This window comes from Haliotis rufescens, unplaced genomic scaffold, assembly GCF_023055435.1.
Source record: "Haliotis rufescens isolate VD_foot unplaced genomic scaffold, xgHalRufe1.0.p SCAF_1, whole genome shotgun sequence".
Taxonomy (NCBI): Eukaryota; Metazoa; Mollusca; class Gastropoda; order Lepetellida; family Haliotidae; genus Haliotis; species Haliotis rufescens.
This window is the reverse complement of record NW_025963779.1, coordinates 57193939-57217682: the sequence shown is the minus strand read 5'-3', so window position 1 is coordinate 57217682 and position 23744 is coordinate 57193939. Positions and strand designations below refer to the sequence as shown.

General features: G+C 37.9%; 1 protein-coding gene across 3 annotated transcripts in view; it reads right to left on the bottom strand.

Annotated features, from left to right (window-relative positions):
- LOC124131504 (stimulated by retinoic acid gene 6 protein-like) overlaps nucleotides 1–23485 on the bottom strand; it is a 59692-nt gene extending 36207 nt beyond the window's left edge. The window contains exons 1-18 of one of the 3 annotated variants that reach the window (XM_046494798.2): nucleotides 23099–23480; nucleotides 20741–20844; nucleotides 19485–19567; nucleotides 19109–19251; nucleotides 18315–18435; nucleotides 17412–17472; nucleotides 16865–16984; nucleotides 16581–16654; nucleotides 11573–11681; nucleotides 10493–10631; nucleotides 8779–8854; nucleotides 8614–8689; nucleotides 7417–7465; nucleotides 6894–7014; nucleotides 5940–6056; nucleotides 5279–5442; nucleotides 4614–4742; nucleotides 1149–3639 (exon numbers count right to left, since the gene is read on the bottom strand). In XM_046494798.2, coding sequence (XP_046350754.2) covers nucleotides 3380–3639; nucleotides 4614–4742; nucleotides 5279–5442; nucleotides 5940–6056; nucleotides 6894–7014; nucleotides 7417–7465; nucleotides 8614–8689; nucleotides 8779–8854; nucleotides 10493–10631; nucleotides 11573–11681; nucleotides 16581–16654; nucleotides 16865–16984; nucleotides 17412–17472; nucleotides 18315–18435; nucleotides 19109–19251; nucleotides 19485–19567; nucleotides 20741–20830 — 1932 coding nt within the window. In that variant the 5' untranslated portion in view covers nucleotides 20831–20844; nucleotides 23099–23480 and the 3' untranslated portion in view covers nucleotides 1149–3379. Of the gene's footprint in view, nucleotides 1–1148; nucleotides 3640–4613; nucleotides 4743–5278; nucleotides 5443–5939; nucleotides 6057–6893; nucleotides 7015–7416; nucleotides 7466–8613; nucleotides 8690–8778; nucleotides 8855–10492; nucleotides 10632–11572; nucleotides 11682–16580; nucleotides 16655–16864; nucleotides 16985–17411; nucleotides 17473–18314; nucleotides 18436–19108; nucleotides 19252–19484; nucleotides 19568–20740; nucleotides 20845–23098 lie in introns of those variants that run through there. The other 2 variants (XM_048398409.1, XM_048398406.1) reach the window with 2 other exon arrangements.
- Nucleotides 23486–23744: the final 259 nt, after the last annotated feature.

Sequence of the window (23744 nt, the reverse complement as noted above, 5' to 3'; positions counted from 1 at the left end):
ACATAATACAACAGTATACATGATTGCATATAGTATACCCGACACACTCTAACTAAAACATTACCCGAGTTGGTATTCACACAAGATTCATTCAAGTTCAGCCACAATACATATTCCAAAAGGTAAACAACGTAATACAGTTTACAGAGTTGGCATAATCTGTGCACAGGAGTATTACCATGGGAATATCTGAGATATGCACCCAAGTATGACGTTTTCATTTACCAAATAGACTTGCAGGTATTGCCCGGGGTAATAGCATATAGTTTTAACATAGTAAACACAGATACAGAGAAAGGTATTAACGCCTTAAATTTGTTTTCCTGACTCTATCTGACCAGCACGTTGAGAGATACTGGTCCCGAACTATGTGTATTATTGGCAGGTTTAAGATACTGGAACATGGTCTGTTAGTTTGTAACATTCCCTAGTTCCAATTCTTAATATGTGGCATGTGACGTAATAAAATATTTGTAAAACTTGTCCATTTTTCCAATGTTATCCAGGATCTTTCACTGAACTTTAATATTGTTCAGAAAAGTGTTGAACCAAACACAAGCATCCGTCTTCATTCGAATGAACACGTTGGTACTCATATAATAAATATATCATTAAAGTATCTACAGTCCAGAAAAACATGCTCTTCACAAGGAAAGACGATATTGTGACAACGTGGCTCATTTATGGCCTGGTGCAGATAATGACGAGAGGAACGATCTTTCAGGCAATGTGTTGCAATTGTATTAGCGTTTCGTGTATATTTGTTAGCACTTGGCTAAATAGTCATCGGTAGTCATCGAACCCTCACCCCAAGCGTTGCTCATTCCCAAAGGATTCTTACATTATACATGCAATCCTATTTTTAGAGGCATTTTGGTTTGTCCAAAAGGCCTAACAAATAGAAATAACACTGGTGTCGTGTGCACAATGGGAATTCCTCTGTGACATAGGTCACGTGTTCATCTATGTCTTCCAGGGGAAATATACAGAAATTAATCAATGCATGTAAATTATGCATTAAATAACTTACAGAAAAGAAGTTTATATAAGTACTAGTTTACCATCGACACACTCACTGCATCTGTTTCGATATATCAGTACACATATTGCGCGGCATCTCCATTCTGACAAATCAACAAGTAACACAATTGTAATCAATAAATTTATTAAAAGCATAAAAAGGGTTCATCAATATTGTACTTAATTGTGAACACCACCAATGTGGGGAGTAAAAATGACAGAAAAACCCCATAAAATGGAATATTGACACATTATTTTTCACAGCTGACGGGATGTATAGAGACGTGAAAGAGCGATAAAACGCCACATGCTAAATACATGTTTGCACACTTTAAAACGTCAACATTAACATCTGTAAAATATAACAAAATAAAATATACGTAACGAGTTTCAGAATCAATCATTAACTGAAAGCAGTAACCTTAAAACGTTGGAGTAAAAGTTGTACATCAATAATGTATTATTTAATATCTTGGAACACCTTACAGTTGTGGTAAAGGACAGATTATACAGGGGGAAAAACATAGAGCTGAATATTGACACAATATTATACTGAGATTACAGCCGATAGTCCGTGATATATTACACTCCCCTGAGAACTGATCAGGGTAATATAACAGTGCCATGCGCTTTAAGCGGACCCCGCCCTGGCCCTGCTCTTTATAAGTCACCTATTGTTACCACAATCATTCTAATTTTCATTTATGATGTGTCCACAACATCTTGAAGAAATGGGTCGGCGACTTAGTAAACATTAAATTTCCTTTGTTGTTTAAAAACATTTTCGTGATTGTTTTCCAAGTCATGCCTGAACTTATTACATTAAATCAATCTCAATCGGGGTGTAAGTTAAATATATGCAGGAATTATGCCCCGACAGGGTGGGGTGTAAAGAGACAAGTGAAACACAACATGCTGAGATACATGTTTTCGCACTTTAAAAAGTCAATATCCACATCTACATAATGTAACAAATTACAAAAGAAGATAATAAAAGTTAAGATTATTATAATCAATCATACCCTGAAAGAAGATAGCTTTAAAACGTCTCATTTTTATTCGTCTGTAATACAGACTTCTTTTAGACATAATTATACACTACACATATATAAATGACCATGTAATGGGTTGCATTTGTGAGAAGCTGAAGACTTAATTTCTGTTTTTGAGCAATAGATCTAGAAGATGATAAATATAAGTGGCAGTGGCCAGAAATTTGTTTGGACTTGTACACACATGGGTATGTATTTGGCTCCTGAAAAAAATTGATAATATTGACTAATTTGGCTAGTTACGAGTACTTAACCCAATCTGAATTTACATGTGACAAATTATATCTAAATGTATCAATATTTGTTGTACCACAAGTCAGTTCTAGTCATTATTCAGCGATGTTTGACCTCGTCAGTATTGACTAATTTGACCTATGTTTAAAATTAAATTATTCAACAAATTAAATGCGATTAAATCCATCAATAGTTACACCCGATAAAACACGGGAACATGTTTCTCACAGGTTTAGTCAGTTTTACGTGGCCTCTGACCTGGTTGATATAACCTACTTTGCTGATTTTGAACTCGGTCTGGATCCATAATGCACAATCTGAATACCAAATTTCATCAAATTCATCACTCAGCATGGTATCTTGACTATATCGCCCGATAAGCAGCATGCCTTACCTTGATATACACTTGAGCTACTGGATATTGACCAATTTGGTTGGTTATCCATCGTAACATGCCTATTCCATGTACGATGGACAACTATATTGTTGGTGGATATCTGATATACAAGTAAGTTATTTTACAGCCATTGTCATCCCCTAGTGACCCCGTTATAGTCGTCCAATATTACCGGCTATTGTACATGATCTGTTGGTAGGGGATGACTTAATTCTGTAATAAGAGTAGCTGCAGTTTGTTACTGCGAATGGCAAGTGAAAAAGTTTCCTTTCGAATATTGGTCAAAATATGTTACACATTGTTCTAAACATTCAATTGTTATACCATGCACACACATGTAGTAATTCAGTGGGCGAAGCCGTAAACCAAGTAATAGTAAATTTAAGACATGGTCTAAATGTTATGATCACAAGTAACAAGTACTGTCCAATAAAACCATTGCTCAATCATAAGTATCGTGTCATCACAGGCATTGTCGCATCACAGACACTGTCCACTTACAAGGACTGTCCCTACAAAAGTTCAGTCCGACACTATCCCATCACATGCACTGTCCCATCACAAATACTGTCCTAATCACAAGCACTGTCCACTCACGACCACTGTCCCTACAAAAGTACTGTTCAGTCAGACACTATCCCATCACAAGCACAGTTCAGTAACAAGCATTGTCCCATCACAGATCAGAATGGCATTGAGAGGCTGCGTGATTAAGCAAAATATTCCTTCGGCTAGAAGCAAATTCCACAGAAGAACTGATTCCGTCATCAATGGGCCAGTCAATAGCACATTCCAGTTCCGCTTGAGGGATTCTGGTAAACCGACGTTTTTTGTTGGTTCCACTCAGAACTCTTTTTCTTCTTTGAGCAAGTTCTGGGTTGTTGATAAGCGTGTAAGCCACAAGCCATCTTCTTAAAGCTTTCGTATTTCTTCTCACTGAAATCAGATCAGAGGAACGTTTTCATACTATTCCTGGTTTGAAATGGTATTAGTAGAATACACAAAGGTTGAACAAACTGAATACTATAGTAACACATAGAATATAGTCATATGATCATATTGCCTTTTGACTTTGTACCACATGTAGTGTATGCCGAACACATTGTCCAAGGAGAAATAATGTTGTGTCCGGTTCTCTTTGTTTATATGGATCATTTTCACCTTACTTGTATTTTCCGCAAACATGCATTGCTTTCTGATGTATTACAATATTTGAACAATAAATATTAATTATTAAGAGCCGTGGACAATAGCTATTGATCTAGAGCTACGACGTCAAATATATATAGGCAAGTGTTGGCAATGTTGTAATAAAAGTGACAAAATCCTTTTCTTATTCTTCAGAAATCCATTGTACGATCCCGACTAAATCATGATCATGTGTTTATGAATCACTATCAAAAAGGGATGATACCAGGTGTTCATAAAAAGGTGAGCGTACATGTGTCCTGTCCCACCGATGGCACCCGTCAAAGCACATTCGCCTCAAGAACGTTGCAGTAGATACAGCATTAAATTACGGTTGCTCTACAAGATCAGATGGTGGACAGGTAACGGTTTTTACTACTGATTTCGCTGCAATGAAATTTACTCCTTAAGTGTAGCTGCAGCGTTACTGACAGGCACAGTATTACCGATTATTGGTATTAATGCATGGTGGTTGACTCGGCACACTAAGTATTCGGGTTCAACACTACACATAAAATGTGAAATCGATTCTCAGTTTACCTCGAGGTGGCATGGAAGAATCTCACTACAATGTGGTGTATATTTGTAAAACCATACTCGCTGCTCACGTTTACCAATATATACCACATGATATATAATGTGTTAATATATATGTTACCCGTATTATAGTGTTTATTGACACCCAACACACGAATAAAACGGTAACGGTAAATAAAACGTACCCGGTGTCTGATATGTGTGCTGATGTCCATCCTTATCCAGAGCTGTCAGTAACAGGTCGCAGAAGACTCTCAACACCGGGTGGTTGTGTGCGTTCTCCACGTGCAGCATGGAGATGTACGACAGATAGCCTATATGTGAGAAGAAACCGTTATTAATGATGTGTGTTGGCGTGCATGAGGGTGGCTAATACTTGAGAGAGAAAGTACCTCAGGTTAACGCTCCCACAATATATAGTTGTTAAAATTAAATAGGCAATAGAATGTAGTGTGAAATAACTATTTGCCTTCCCTTTTCACTATAAATGGTATCTTGAAGCAGTGGCCGACAAAATCTCGTCAATAAAAACTGAGTTAGACGGCTGGGCCATTTGTACCCCTCCTTAAAAGAGCATATATTGGGGGCATGGCGGAGGCCAAAGGCGACGCAAATCACTGTAACGCATTACCTTCATAGCCGAGCATGGATCTGCTAGAGATTGATTTAAAGCCAAATTCGTCTACATTACCATTCTGTGACCTGTACATGTGCTTCTTCCAGCACAGGTCCTTCCTCATAAGCAGGTACATTGTCCTATCATTGAAATACCGTTCAATTGCTATAAATGAAGGTTTTTCAAAAGGATAACGACTGATAATATAAAGGTTAAACAACAGCCTTGACATACCTTTGTCTCTGTGTTCCCAGCCCCTTGAATATATGCTGTGATCCAGCCGACCAACCATTAAGACACCAAGAATGAGCCCTTGTAGAATTCTCCAGAAACACGAAAATATTCCAATGGCCAGATTTCCGAACAAGGCGTAGTAATTAAAGCATTCATAAAAGCGCCTGAAATTATATTGAAGTTATCTTCAACATGTGACTTAATGATCTGTAATTGGATCTGTTCATGATCAGGTTATTGGAAACACTGTGTCGGCCCTAAAACACACGTTTTCGTGGTATGGTTTGATTATTGTTATTGAACCTATCACTTCGAAATTGATTGAGCAATACTCCAGCGTTAGCACGGTGGTGGACGCCAGAAGTGAGCCGCACACATTTTACTCATAAAGGGAATCAAACCCGGACTTTCGGGGTGATGAGCGAACGCTAGGCTTCCCAAAAATCCCCACTTAGACAGACAACTCCAAACCCTAGTGAGTGAATCAATAATGTACGTTGTACGCCGCAGTCAACAATATTTGAGTGGGTGACATCCTAAGCACATACATCCAGGCCACACATTGTGTCCACCTGGTCCTCATTAATATGTCCCTGAATCACCACAGGGTCTCTAAACAGTAGGGTTGAGATTACTATTGAGACTGAAGCTTTTACAGTACCTGTTGTCCACATTTAGAGGAGGTGTGTCATCTGTTACCTTGATCTTCTCTTGCATGAGTACACGTTTGGCAAGGACAACTTGTAGATAGAACAACAGCAACGCCATGGCTGGAACACTTGTACAAAAAACAACTTTCAATAACTTTCAATAAAACAAAACTCCTGAAAGTATCAATATGTCAGCTTAATGTTTACAAATATTTATTTGTTTTTCTTTAATGTTTATTTGAAAAGCGCCACTTGGTATATTCCTAATCCATCATGGTCATGTGTTTGTGAGATGGTGATATAATTGCATAAATACATATTGTAATTGTCAAATACGGAATGACTTTTCAAATTTCAGAATTAGCTATGGTGTTTTTATGTCTTTTTTAATATGACAACGTTTGTACCAACGCTCAAAGCGGTGTTTTGTAGTGTTGATTGGAGTATCAATAAAAGCAGTTATTCATATACATGATGTACATTATGTATGTACAAGTTTGTTTTTTTCAATTAATCAAAGTATACACCTTTTTATATGAACACATGTCATAATTATCACACCGATTTCTCCCCGTGGGGATTTCGTGTCACCAGCAACTGATCATGATGCTGGACGTAAGAGGCTGCCAAATGAATCGGGTAGTCAGGCTCGGTCATTAGGTTGATAGCGTGTCATCGTACCCCGACTGTGTAGATCGTTGCACACAAAAGTCATATAACTGCTGGTCCAGACTCGCCGTCATATCATGCTGCCATCATACAGCTGGCATATTGCTGATTGCGGCGTTAAACAACAAACACAAAACAAAATTATACAGAATCACGAAGAGGCCCAAAAGGACATTTAACATTCCTTGTCCTTTGTAACAGTTTTTGGCACATGTGTTGACACGAATCTGTATTAAACTACCTTATTTTTTGCTACAGCAATAATAACACCGTAGTGTTCACACAACTAGATGTACCTTATTGTTTGTAACAGCGATAAAAGAACATCTGTCAGGATGTGATTGATAATGGTCAGATATATCACGTAGGTGAGCATCAAGCCCGCGACCAAAAGTGCAACAAACAGCAGGCCAAACCCTGCAAAATAGAATACACAAAATTAATGAATTGATTTACAATATAAGTATTGCAGAGAACATTATTATTTGAGTGTATATATATGACCGGAAACACATACAGTGAAACATTGCTAGTCCGGACCCCGTTAATCCAAAAACGTCACCTTCCGGACGATCTTCTTGGAAGCGGTTACATGACAAGTGACTTCAGTACCAAAGATGCGTTAATCCAGAAACGTGTTAATCCGGACAAAAACGGTCCGGAGGTTTAAATATCTTACTAACATTAACTTGAAACCGCATGTCATATTATCCACCTTACATTTCGATGTGCTTCAGCATCTAGACCTATCCGATATTGCTGCGTAACATTTAGGAAAAATTAAACATATCAGTGACTAAAATAATTTGAAGCTGTTACCCCACAACATGTATGCAACTTGATATCCAGGAAAGCGCATGCTGCTGGCCTGAAAGCAGAAAAAGGAAAATATACATTCTTCTTTTCAAATAAACCATTGCGAAAATCACGTTAATATAACCGGTACCAGGGCCCGTTTATCAGGGCACACGCCTTCAGGGTGATGTCTGTTGCAAAAAGGACGAATAAGGACCAGGGCCCTTTTGGTCCACTGAAAAGTTAAAAATTGTCAGATTTTCAAATGATCAATATTATTTTATGATTGTACTGTCTTCGTGTACAATTGCAACTCCTTAGAAAATCGCCTTGGCCCAAGAATTTTGCCAATCCTCAATTATTAGAATAAAACGCTTCTTAAAAACTGAACAGATTTTACTCTCATATATTCCATGATGTTAGTAATGTTATAAATCCCAAACATGCAAGTATTGACATGAATAACGTCTTATTCTCCGTCATATCAGCACAATCAATAACTTTCATAATGATTAATATAATACTTTCTGGAATAATTATAATGCCCCCATAATGCTTCTTCCCGGGGGCAAAAGTGCCCTTATCAAACCTTGTTTATAAGTAAAATTAAAGGGACATCACAACGTAACGAAATTAATATTTCTTTGATTCGTAAATGGGTCTATCCAAACGATTTCACTTGGAACGGTATAGTCCGAATTATGATTTTCACTACATAAGACCCACTAAGCTTTGAATATTCGATTACTTTAAGTCTAGATATAGGTTCGACTACCAGATACATAATCAAGGGTATTGACTGAGTCAAATGTCTGTCAGCGAGTGAGTGGGGGTTTATGCCGAATTTGCAAAAGTGCCCAAGTGATAATCCGACAGGATTTTAAGTATACCCACGTCGGGAACTCTGGTAATTCGCCTGATGAGCGAACGCTTTATTTATCCTTTATTTTCCCCACGTCCTTAAAGAGTTGAAGCATATAAAATCAAAGCTAATTATCCATTTACATCATTTTCATCCATTCATATAATTTTCACTGCTGTTTGCCTTTACAACGCAATAGGAATTATTTTATCGGATAATAGACTGATTATTCTCTGGCGTTGACGTTATATTTTACTATTATATTGGCAGGGCAATACTGCTCATTGAAAATAAATAGGACCTGGAAAGTATTCAATTGCGACCATCCTTCCCAGTAGGTATAATGTTAATAAACATACCATCATTATATGTGGTTTCGGCAGTTGATCGAGAATGAAACTCTTGTTTCCCCGAAACATGCGCAGCAAATGACGTCTGTAAATAGAACAGGATCATGATGGTCTTCAAATGAATTAATGACAGCTAAATCAGTTTAATTGGATTGACAGGAACGCATCGTTTACCTGTAACTCTTCATAAACAGGTAGATGTAGAATGTAGTGACTATCACACATACGATCGTTGTGATGTAGAACACGCCTGCAACATGGGAAACAAACTGCGTCAAATTCGCATCAGGAAGACAATAATTGATTATTGCTTAATACTAAGCATATTCCTACGAAGTATTCATATGTGTAAAACGGGTTCTTCAAAATAAAACATTCAACACATGGCAAAAGAGAGACATGTGAGGATAAAATGGTTTAAATACGACAATATATAAAGCATGTAAACACAATGTGTCTGTTAAAAATTATATCACATGTGACCATTACTAATCTGAATGTGTCATGTAGGCTTTAGACTTACAACAAGGTTGCTTAGTAAGTCCATACCTTTTGTCGTTTTCCGTTTAAAAACTGTTTGTAAAGGTACGCGAGGCGTACATATATTTGCTAGGTATTGATGAAATATTAATGGTACTGTATTTGCTGATATCATTCCTTCTCAATAAATGTACTCGAGTTTGTTTTTTATTTTGACAGTTAATCTAAACAAAACATGGCTTTAAACCTGTTAACATATGGGCATAAAATTTTCTTGTACACTCCTTTTTATCTTCCTTCAACATATGTACATCTGATTTAGTCACCTGAGAATACAAATTCAAAATTAACCGACTATGATAGATAATATAGAAACCTCTGTGTGATACTTCAAGTATTGGGTGTCCAATCGCAAAACATAAAATATAATTACTTGTGTAATGCCAGTTTCATAAACGCTAAAGTTAGATTGGTTTCCCAAAACGACGATAATTTGTTATTTCAACTGAATAATATTGAGCTTAGAACATGCGCTTAAATACGTATTTTTTAAATATACAGAGTTATTAAATACATGTATGTTTATACACACGTGGGATTATAAATGAATTCGAGCTCAAGACATGTGCTGTATATAGTGTATGAATGTTAATTAGAAGGTGAAAAGAATTTTCCATCATAACAGAAGAAACTCTTAAAAAACCCTTTCTTATATGTTTAGACCTGAGATAATGAAGACAGTTATAACTTAAACACATAGAAAAACAAAGAGAGGAAGTTATGTATGTACATTCTCCTTTGAGGATGAAAACAATATATATCGTATGATATAATTTAAAAAATCAACACCAGAGAATAATCAGTCTCGATTATCTGTTGCAACAGATTCAATTGGGGGTACATGTTAAAGGTACGGGTGTCCTGCTCTACGATAGGATCCGTCAATATATGTGCTAATGTAAACTATATTGTATAACTATTTCCCGCTATATACACTTGCCTGGTCAAGTTTCTGTTTGCATTTACCCCTTTACGTACACATAATAATGCATCGCACTTGCAAGAGCCGACATACACATAAACCTTCTATTGTACATGCGCATTGGGCAACAACCAAATGAAACGCAACATTCACAGCGGAGGAGATACGTCATCCAGAAATTCTTATGAAGGAAGGGAGGCATTATTTGGGGTAATGAGGATTAAACAAACTCCCTACTACTTTTGTGCATGTCACATCAGTCAAATGAATGTTTCATACAATTCTCACAAGACAGCACAAAAAATCATCGATCAGGTGTGTTGGTAATTATTACAAGTGTTACTAGGAGGTCATTTGGAGTCGTGAAACAATAAAGAGAAGAATATTTCAAAAAGCGAACGAATAGCCCACTCCACAGTGTCATACCTACAAGTAGATCCAATACAACTGGCGTCATCAAATAAAACCTGGTTTCACCGACGGGAATTGAAAAATTCTGACCGACGAAATAAAACTCTGACAAGTCGGTAATTAGAGAACCAACAAGAAGCAGGGCCAATCCAAGCTGGAAAAGAATCAATTTAATTATGTACATGCTCACATTCAAAACATAATTATGAAACGAAACCTAAGTTTAAGTTATAAATCTCTGTTTTTTCTGTGTGTCGACAACGTGGCGTTATTTCAACCCTGACATATGTGATTATAGTGAGTTTGGTTTAACTCCGCTTTGAACAGAATTTCAGGTACTTATAATGTGGGGAAAGTGGCCGAAGTGATGCAGATCTGTGGAACTAACATACTGGTGAAACACATGCGTCGTATATGTTACTGCAAATCATAATCAGGGTGAATTGTTGGATCAACCATATGAGGCTAAGGGAGACAACTCTACATTGCGGCGCTCTAGACGTCTTGCCCACCATGCCCCCATATATGACGATTGTGATGATGGCAGCAACGGTGACCCTTTGAATTCTTGGATTTGCCGAGGACTTCCATGTTGTTTCGAATGTGAACATTTGAACTATCTTCTTCATACACACATACACTTTAACCAAATAACAAGACATAAATGAATTTCAAAATTAATGTACACTTTGGTATCAATAAGGGCGGCCAGTGGTTAAAGCATTCGCCCGCCACCCTGAAAGCCCGCAGACGAGTCCCAAAAAGGGTTGAATTCGTGAAGCATATTTCTGGAATATTCCTGTAAGCGGCGCAAAACCATAATCACTAACAGACCCTACGTGGATACTCTGGGGAGTAATTGGATGCAACGATCATATGTATGATGATGACTGATCATAAATGAAATGGTTGAAACTTCCACCCGGGTGTTAGTGGATGTAGTATTCTCTGGTTTTAACAGCAACCCGTGTGTGCCCAGGTGTGGCATTACGTTGTTTCAACGTCCGCCGCTCTACTGGTATAATGAGGTTTTAAATCAATAGACGTGGTATAATTAAACTATACATGGGTTCAAGATAACCGCATTCTACTTACTCTGTATAGAAGAACTAGCAGTATGAAGGCCACAGATATAATTCGTACAGGGTATTTGAATCCAGCCACGGATCTGTAGATCAGTTTATCACAGGTTGTCGTCTCTGTGCTGAAATACAGTGTTATACAGTGCGCAACATCACGGTAGTTTGAAGGCTACATTGCACAAATATGAATTAATTTGATTACTTTTTTAATCAGAAAACCAAAACTGTCAGTGATTATTTATTCTAATAAATGCTACAGATCTTCGTATTATAAATTACGCAACGCTGATTCAGTTCTGCTGCCACTAGATGTTGTAGTTTGATAAAGCGCCAGTTTTGCCTGTTACTATCATGCAACAGTTCACGAAAATGCTACATGTCCACATGTCAATATGCTAGCTATGGATTCATACATGCCAGAAGAATGATACAGTTAAAAATGCATGTACCACTATAATTTTACAGTCCTTTAAGTAACTTAATTAATGCTATATTCCTACAGTACCACCATAATGCTACAGTCCTACATGTTACTATAGTGCTACCGTCATAGATGTCACTATAATGTTAGACTTACAAGTACAATGTATATAATTATAATATTACATACCTACATGGTTCGCAAGGATACAGTCCTAGATGTTCCTTTAATGTTACATACCTACATGGTTCTACAACGCTACAGTCCTACGTGTTCCTATGTAACATACCTATATGGTTCCACAACGCTACAATCCTACATGTTCCTATGTTACATACCTACATGATTCTACAACGCTACAGTCCTACATGTTCCTATGATACATACCTACATGATTCTACAACGCTACAATCCTACATGTTCCTGTGATACATACTTACATGATTCTACAACGCTACAGTCCTACATGTTACTATGTTACATACCTACATGGTTCTACAACGCTACAGTCCTACATGTTTCTATGTTACATACCTACATGGTTCTACAACGCTACGGTCCTACATTTTACTATGTTACATACCTACATGGTTCTACAACGCTACAGTTCTACAGGTTCCTATGATACATACCTACATGGTTCTACAACGCTACAGTCCTACATGTTACTATGTTACATACCTACATGGTTCTACAACGCTACAGTTCTACAGGTTCCTATGATACATACCTACATGGTTCTACAACGCTACAGTTCTACATGTTCCTATGTTACATACCTACATGGTTCTTCAACGCTACAGTTCTACAGGTTACTATGTTACATACCTACATGGTCCTACAACGCTACAGTCCTACATGTTTCTATGTTACATACCTACATGGTTCTACAACGCTACAGTTCTACAGGTTCCTATGTTACATACCTACATGGTTCCACAACGCTACAGTCCTACATGTTCCTATGTTACATACCTACATGGTTCTACAACGCTACAGTCCTACAGGGTTCCTATGTTACATACCTACATGTACATGGTTCTACAACGCTACAGTTCTACATGTTCCTATGTTACATACCTACATGGTTCTACAACGCTACAGTCCTACATGTTACTATGTTACATACCTACATGGTTCTACAACGCTACAGTCCTACATGTTTCTATGTTACATACCTACATGATTCTACAACGCTACAGTCCTATATGTCACTATGTTACATTCCTACATGGTTCTACAACGCTACAGTTCTACAGGTTCCTATGATACATACCTGCATGATTCTACAACGCTACAGACCTACATGTTACTATGTTACATACCTACATGATTCTACAACGCTACAGTCCTATATGTCACTATGTTACATTCCTACATGTACATGATTCTACAACGCTACAGTCCTACATGTTCCTATGATACATACCTACATGATTCTACAACGCTACAGTCCTACATGTTCCTATGATACATACCTACATGATTCTACAACGCTACAGTCCTACATGTTACTATGTTACATACCTACATGATTCTACAACGCTACAGTCCTACATGTTACTATGTTACATACCTACATGATTCCACAACGCTACAGTCCTACATGTTTCTATGTTACATACCTACATGATTCTACAACGCTACAGTCCTATATGTCACTATGTTACATTCCTACATGGTTCTACAACGCTACAGTTCTACAGGTTCCTATGATACATACCTGCATGATTCTACAACGCTACAGACCTACATGTTACTATGTTACATACCTACATGATTCTACAACGCTACAGTCCTATATGTCACTATGTTACATTCCTACATGTACATGATTCTACAACGCTACAGTCCTACATGTTCCTATGATACATACCTACATGATTCTACAACGCTACAGTCCTACATGTTCCTATGATACATACCTACATGATTCTACAACGCTACAGTCCTACATGTTACTATGTTACATACCTACATGATTCTACAACGCTACAGTCCTACATGTTACTATGTTACATACCTACATGATTCCACAACGCTACAGTCCTATATGTCACTATGTTACATTCCTACATGGTTCTACAACGCTACAGTCCTACATGTTCCTATGATACATACCTACATGGTTCTACAACGCTACAGTCCTACATGTTCCTATGATACATACCTACATGGTTCTACAACGCTACAGTCCTATATGTTCCTATGTTACATACCTACATGGTTCTACAACGCTACAGTCCTATATGTCACTATGTTACATACTTACATGGTTCCACAACGCTACAGTCCTACATGTTCCTATGTTACATACCTACATGATTCTACAACGCTACAGTCCTATATGTCACTATGTTACATTCCTACATGTACATGATTCTACAATGCTACAGTCCTATATGTTACTATGTTACATACCTACATGATTCTACAACGCAACAGTCCTATATGTCACTATGTTACATACCTACATGATTCTCCAACGCTACAGTCCTATATGTCACTATGATACATTCCTACATGTACATGATTCTACAACGCTACAGTCCTACATGTTACTATGTTACATACCTACATGATTCTACAACGCTACAGTCCTTTATGTCACTATGTTACATTCCTACATGTACATGATTCTACAACGCTACAGTCCTACATGTTCCTATGATACATACCTACATGATTCTACAACGCTACAGTCCTACATGTTCCTATGATACATACCTACATGATTCTACAACGCTACAGTCCTACATGTTACTATGTTACATACCTACATGATTCTACAACGCTACAGTCCTACATGTTACTATGTTACATACCTACATGATTCCACAACGCTACAGTCCTACATGTTTCTATGTTACATACCTACATGATTCTACAACGCTACAGTCCTATATGTCACTATGTTACATTCCTACATGGTTCTACAACGCTACAGTTCTACAGGTTCCTATGATACATACCTGCATGATTCTACAACGCTACAGACCTACATGTTACTATGTTACATACCTACATGATTCTACAGCGCTACAGTCCTATATGTCACTATGTTACATTCCTACATGTACATGATTCTACAACGCTACAGTCCTACATGTTCCTATGATACATACCTACATGATTCTACAACGCTACAGTCCTACATGTTCCTATGATACATACCTACATGATTCTACAACGCTACAGTCCTACATGTTACTATGTTACATACCTACATGATTCTACAACGCTACAGTCCTACATGTTACTATGTTACATACCTACATGATTCCACAACGCTACAGTCCTATATGCCACTATGTTACATTCCTACATGGTTCTACAACGCTACAGTCCTACATGTTCCTATGATATATACCTACATGGTTCTACAACGCTACAGTCCTACATGTTCCTATGATACATACCTACTTGGTTCTACAACGCTACAGTCCTATATGTTCCTATGTTACATACCTACATGGTTCTACAACGCTACAGTCCTATATGTCACTATGTTACATACCTACATGGTTCCACAACGCTACAGTCCTACATGTTCCTATGTTACATACCTACATGATTCTACAACGCTACAGTCCTATATGTCACTATGTTACATTCCTACATGTACATGATTCTACAATGCTACAGTCCTATATGTTACTATGTTACATACCTACATGATTCTACAACGCAACAGTCCTATATGTCACTATGTTACATACCTACATGATTCTCCAACGCTACAGTGCTATATGTCACTATGATACATTCCTACATGTACATGATTCTACAACGCTACAGTCCTACATGTTACTATGTTACATACCTACATGATTCTACAACGCTACAGTCCTACATGTTACTATGTTACATACCTACATGATTCTACAACGCTACAGTCCTATATGTCACTATGTTACATTCCTACATGTACATGATTCTACAACGCTACAGTCCTACATGTTACTATGTTACATACCTAAATGATTCTACAACGCTGCAGATCTACATGTTACTATGTTACATACCTATATGATTCTACAACGCTACAGTTCTACAGGTTCCTATGATACATACCTACATAGTTCTACAACGCTACAGTCATATATGTCACTATGTTACATTCCTACATGTACATGATTCTACAACGCTACAGTCCTACATGTTACTATGTTACCTACCTACATGGTTCTACAACGCTACAGTCCTACATGTTACTATGTTACACACCTACATGGTTCCACAACGCTACAGTCCTACATATTCCTATTATGCTACAGTGCTCCATATTCCTATTATATTTCAATCCTACATGTTCCTATTATGCTAATCCTACATGCCAATATAACCTACAGTCATACTTGTGACTAATATGCTACAGTCATGCATGTCACTATACTGCTACAGTTCTACATATTACTAGAAGTCTGAGTTATGCCATAGTTATACTACAGTTTGCCATGCCTTTATAGTACTACAGTTTCACACTACTAAAGTGAATGAATTTCTCTCCCTGAAGGATTCTACAAGTCTCCATGCAACCACATCGCTGACTATATAGTATCCTGCATGCCTCTATAAGTTCTTCACGGCATTAGGATACCTTGGGTCATAGTCTCTGTGTAGAACTAGACGCACATACTGCTGCTGGTGGGTGTACACCCGTTTCAGGGGCTCCTTTTATATGTAAAAATATACATAAAATAGTCATATTATTTGTGTTAGCGGCATTATCAATGGTTATATCACACCAAAATGCTAAATAATATCGACATATTTTACAACAATATTTAAAGAAACTGAATCAGTAAGTCGTTTACCGATAATCGATGAAAGTTCAATTAAAATAAGTCATAGAGAGGAAAAGGAAAATCCAATAGAACTCACAGTTGTTATGTATGTGTTTGACCTGATGCACTCCGTGATGGCATGAAGGAACTTGAAGATAAGATACAAGAAGCACAGCACAACCGGGAGGTAGATGAGAACCGATATCGCTTGAGATACCTTTAAACGATGCCAGTTATTGAAAGATGTATCTGATATTCGTGATTAGTCATTTTGGATTTAGAGTGAGTTGGGGTTTAAAGGCAGCCATCGAGCATTCATTGGGGGCGCTGCATTATGCCAAAACGAGACTTAAAATAGTCGATGTTATTTAGAGATTTCTTCAATATAGTATGTAGTTATAACAACGAAATGAAAAGAGAAAAAGAGAATATTTATATCGCGTGTTCAGCCTTTGGATCTCGTTCGATTGTTAACTTTAACGTGTCTTTGAAACAACATATCGGTTCGCATGGCATATATACTTCACCTGGAAGGTAAAGGGATACATTGGATTTAGTTAAACCTTAAGGCACGCCTATGTAACTAATCTGAATAATATATACTTGGCACTTGGACCATCGTGATGTATTTGTATGACTCTTACCGTTACTGCTGGCACAATTTGGCAGTAGGCCTGTACGGCCTCAGCGGACGTACTGCCTAGGCTGCAATATTAAAAAATGTGCGTAAGCCATGCAGCATATGATGATGAGGATGATGATGATGATGAGGATGATGATGATGATGATGATCGAGTTTATATGCAGTATGTTAAAAAAGACCAGCAATGACCAGAGGAAGTCGGCTGGCCTCAAAAAGTTAAACAGAATGCTTTCTGTTTGCTGCTCAGGAACAGTCAATTCCCACTCGAAGACATCAATGTGTGATTTGTGCATCACAATGTAAATATGAAATGTAGATTATGCAATGAATATAATAAGACTGTCCAACACATTATCAGTGGATACAATAAATTGATAAATTGATAAATGCAAACAAATCATTTTGATGTAATTGAATTCTCTGTCCCTATTCCCACCTATGTGATTCACATGATTCAGGAATAACATGGCAAATATTACGACCTCGCTTACGAAATGTCTCGCTTGCATCCAAGGTACCATTGTTCTCGGTGCCTTAGGTTTGGTACCTCCCAATCTGTTGACTGACATATTCGAGTACCCGAGCTGGCTGCATGGAACACGGCCCTTCTAATACTCTTGGTAATGCAAAAGGCTGCGGTGTTGGGAAGTCTTCACATTTTCCGAACGGTTCGTGGTGGGTTCCACAAGGCAGCGTTTCCATCCATCCAACCATCCACGTATCAGATTTAAAATGCCAAGAGCTAGCGCTATAGAGCCACATTTGGTATTACTAATTTGCATTTATCCTTAAACAAGTTTCTACAACTTATAGTTAAAATTTATCAGGAGATCAGTATAAGCTGTTCAGGGGATAAATCTTGTGATTTCAGCACATCGACGGATGTTAACAACAGATAACTTACAGTATCGAACTATATGTGACACCGAGAACTGCCCCAGCCAGCTTGTGTCGTGTCGAAATACAGGCGAACAGTGGAAAACATGTGATGCAGGCCTCCAGAACTCGAAACTGCAGCACCAGTGCTGGAATAGAACAGATCAAGCTTTTACTGAACCACCGAAAAGTTCAATAGCATCATAACAATACAGATGACAAACGTACGTGGGATGTCAGATGAGGCAGGAACTAAAGTGACCATTGAGCCCCATTGCATTATGACTACATCTGTCATGACTACATCATTTAGGTGATTCCTGATGTCTTGATTTTGTCCCTCTTACAGTAATGGAATTGTGCCTCTTTTTGTCATGATAGTTTTCCTTTTGTTTTCATGTCATTGTGCTTCTCGTTGTTATGTCATTCTGCTTCTTCGTAACTATCATGGCATTGTGTTATTTACTGCTATGATATTATGTGAGACGGTAACTTGCTGTACAAAGTAGTAAATAAGTGATCCGTTTCCATATAATATCATAATGCAACTGTGCTTCTTGCTGTCATAACACTGCTAGCTCTCATCGCATTGCTTCTCGCCGTCATGTTATTGTGCGTCTTGTGTCAAATGACTGCTTCTTGTTGTCTCGCCTATGTGCTTGTGCTTATGCTTGTTATTTTGACAACTTATGATTTTTTACAGCTAATGTAAACTTTCTTTCGGGAAATGATGACAGATATGAGATGCCCGTAGAACCGCCACCATCTGGACTTCCCCGGATCCACCTGTGGTACATAAAGAAAATTATAGGGGAGACCCACCCGCAGCCCACAAAGGAACGTTGAAGGAGTCAGTTAACGTTGTATCCAACTTTGTGAACAATGTTGAGATGATGTTGATGACGGCTCCGAAGGCTGCAGCGTATGAGAAACGGTTGTCATAGCCATCTAGTAGAGGAAGAGGGCTGGAAAGGCAAGGTACCAATATAATAGACTGATGGTTCTCCTTTTAAAATTGAAACATACATGTAAGGTAAGCACTTCATCGCATAACTTGATACTACCCATGGGATGCCCCAGTTCCAGGCCCCAAACACCATTAATCCTTGTAAGGGCTGACTTGTATTTATCACATGATAAATGTATAATGAAGATGACATACTAGTATACGCAGAGCTGGACAGGTATTGATACTCACACAATCAATGCCGGCCTTCCTCCACACACTTCTGGGTGGAATCTTCGCTTCTCCAGAAGCGCTAGAATGAGGATCATACCAGCCTGGGAAGAAATGCCCCTTGTTACTTAAGACGAAATTGGCAGCCACTTTGTGTGAGTTCATTGGCGTATGAACCTTCATAGAGTCTCCGACATTTATACAGTTTGGCCCCCATTCTATTAAATTCAGACCCCAACGAACGCACGCAAACTGACTGCCAATTCGTATATCCTTATTTTGCTCCTCGATATAACAACCCACTGTGTCGCCGGGGAAAATAGTCCTTCAAACAAGAGATGACATGTGTGAATGTAGGCTCAAATTGCCATACAGTAATATATTTTGTAGTTTGGTTACAACAAATATATCTCAATATATGATCCTTTGGTGCGACATTCCCTCAGGGTGTCAGTGACAGTGGCATGCGTCGAGATTGCATTTGCTTAAAGTACAGTGTCAAATTGGTCGACACGATCAACGTGTCAAGGCTTCACACCCTTTCAAAGACAAGGTATAATAACATGTATCCCAAAAGATGACCGTGATAGATGAATTATGAAGGAATGACATAACCGATATAATAAACTCAAACAGGGTTTTTGAAAAACAGATTTATAGGTGATAATACTAGAATTTGTTGAATCATTGCTAAATGAATCAAATTCCGGGATTTGTCATTATAGTTGTCTTTGAAAAATATTAGTCACTGTCGAATGGGAATGTATTGATGAGCTGTTGAAGCATTTAATTTCGGCCTTTCCCTTAGAAAAGGGGTTTTAAATATAATTGATATCATTAATTCAATTCATGAACATACAACTTGCTGTTACATTACTGGTAAATCCTTTTTAGTGATAGCCCGAATAATCAGTTTTCAGATTATGATATCAATAATGTCTTCCTTTTTAATGCATTAACTGAGATAAGAATTTTGTTTATTGATAGCAGTTATTCGGTAACTACTATCAATGTTTTTTATTGAGTTAATTATATCATTAACTACCAAAATATGCTTCTTAGAATGATGTAATTAATTCGTTGATTGATATCATCAATAATTATTCATTTCAAGATATCATCCATTTTTTATCGATATCATTAACTCATTTCTTGATATCAATAAAAAAGTACTGATAACATTAAATGAATAATGATATCATCAAATGCATTACTGGTATAAGTAAATCGGTAAACCACTTTCCATACGGGGATGCTGTGGGTATCGATGAACTCACCGCAAGGAGGGTGATGTAATGGTTGAACGCCGATACATCAATGATGTCCGCACAGGCAGGGAGAGTTTGGTTGCTTATTATTGACGCCATCACTGTCGTGGAAGCTGAAATTATATTGTTTGTTTCTTAAATTATTGTCTGTGGTTGTTATTTAACGCAGTACTCAGCAATATTCCAGCTTCATGACGACGGTCTGTAAATAATCGAGTCTGGACCAACAATTCCAGCGATTGACATCATGACCATCGATCAACTCAATTGTGTCACTGAGTTTGACCACCCAAACCATTAAGTCGCCCATTCCGACAAGCAAAGGTTTTTTTGGGGCTGTACTCATACCCAGAATCCCCACGGATAGAAAATGGAAAAAGGCACAATAAATGTGATGCAAATACATCCTTGGTGTTGATGAAAACAAAGTGATGGGGTTTGTACAACATAAACACATCATGAGTGGAGACTAGGTTTACAAGATAAATTCACTCGGGGAAGATTACACTTAAAGCCTCTTATTTCATCGGTTTCCCCGTGAAAATAGATCCTCTGAATTTAGACATTTTGAATTAAAATAATTTTCATTAGAGATTGAGGGTGGGATATTGACAACCTGGTGCTTCCTTTGAGACAAGAATCCCCTGTAACACGTGGTCACCAGAAGGTGGTAAGGCGGTTGAGATATAGTAATTAGCATGTTGGAGTTTGTACGCGCACTTTAAATGATAATATTAAAAAATATATTTATATGAATGCTTCAAAATGAGACCTTTACATATCTTGTCCGAGTGGACGAATATATGAGTTCATTTTTCTGGATTGAAACACGACGATAAAGCGTCTTTCTATATTGATCATACCAGTGTCCGCTAACAGAATTGTAGTTGAATCGTGTCACACCCTTTACAACACACAGAGCAAAACTAACCACAGTGCATCACAACGGTACACAACACTACATAACAACGCAGCTCCTGTGAGCTTTGGGTGGACGTTATAGCAAATATAAGCCCTTGGTGCCACACGATGAAGCTGATATTTTCATGATTTCGCGATATCATATGTTCTGTACATACAGATATGTATGGAATATTTGTTAAAGAAAACATAATATTACAAAACATATTTGTTTAATGTAATCAGTCATTTCGCAATCTATCAGTATACCTTCTAACACATGCGTATGTGAGTTGTTTAGTCTTCAATGCCAGTAACAATTATGATATAGCTGAGTACGCTTATTTTTCACCTGCGCATTATATTAAAGGCATGTCTTTTGCCGGCGAATATCTGATTAGAATTAACAGCTGAACAATAAATGAAGGATGTAAGGAAATATAAGATTGAATCGATATCTGTAGTGAATGAATGTGTGAGTGGGTATTGTTTTACGCCGAATTTAGCAATATTCCAGCAATATCAAGGCGGGGGATACCAGAAATGGGCTTCACACATTGTACCCATGGGGGCAATCAAACCCGGGTCTTCGGCGTGACGAGCGAACACTTTAACCACTTGGCTACCCTCCGCCCCGATACATGTGGTACACTTTGAATGGATATTTAGTCACGTTCATGATACATGTAGTAAGAACCGGTATTTCCACCCGTGTTTGAGAATTGTCATCTCAGGATATTCTATATACCAACAAAATTGACACTGTAAGGAAATGTATAATAATCATTCAGATAAACTGTCGAGGCATGAGTTTTTTGTCTTCAGATTCTTTCCGAGACTGGTTTCATTGTGTGATAGTTGAGTGGAACTGCTCTCACACGTTTATCCAGAATGTGTGTTGCTATTTGACTTTATCTACTTAGCTCTTACACATGCATTTTCAACAACACTAGGCTTGTCATAAGAAAGGTAGGTTACAATCTGTGGTGGAAGTTTCGTAGCGATAGTTTCGTCACATGTCATGTTAAGTGAGTGAGTGAGTTTATACTTTACGTCACATCGGCAATTTATCTCTCAGCCATATCGTGACGAAGTCATGTTTAGAAATTTCATATGTAAATCATTCTAAAAATCGTCCCATAACTTGTGAGGCAAAGAATGGGCTTTACAAATTGCACGCATGTGGAGAAGGTCGTCAGTGTGTCAAATCAACATTTAACTCCACCACCCCATGACTAACATGAAGCCAGCACTTTAGAGTTACTTCCCTTGGATCAACCGAGGCCGTTTTCTATAAACCTAATCTTAGTAAGACTGTCGCCCTCGGAGGATGGGTATGTACACCAATACTTGTTACGAAAACAACCTCATAATAGAACACTCATATAACAACACATTATAACACAGAAACATCATTTTCAGACACGAGAAAGTCAATTCAGGATGAGTATAAACCATGTTTCTTACCTCACTGTCACTGTATTGTACTTATGTCCCGACGTATACACTAGACAACACTACAGATTACACCATGAAGTAAACATATGTCCAATAACATCCAGGTCCACAAAGCAATGTCACAACACTAACATACACAACCAATACGACCGGCTACAAACATCCGGCTCCAGCGTCTCTCGTGAACGAAGCGAAACATATGGCGACCGCTAGCTGTCACCCCCGTCTGACCTACTTTAACTGCGAGGTGATAAGACACCCTGTTACATAGTTTATCAGTATCATCGAAGGTGTAATTAAACTTGCGGTAACGTGACTGGATTTTAACGATCGAAAGTACAATGGATGGCTGACAGAATAACTTTCCGAACCGCCCTTGTAATTCTACACTCTCCGTAAACTGGTACATATATACGCGGAAACATAGACTAATATACATTGAATGCAGTTGTACACGTTAGTTGGTGTTGCTCTATAAAGTAAAAACTCATGTTCCGGGTTCTGCCGAACTACCTGATATAACTGTTATCCGCTTGTGCCCAAAAATATTATTTTCATAGGTGGTTTGGGTGATGGTTTACTGGTATCACAAACACCACATAATTTATTTGAGTAAAATATTCTCATTCAGTGGTGACATGCATATATTAACCCG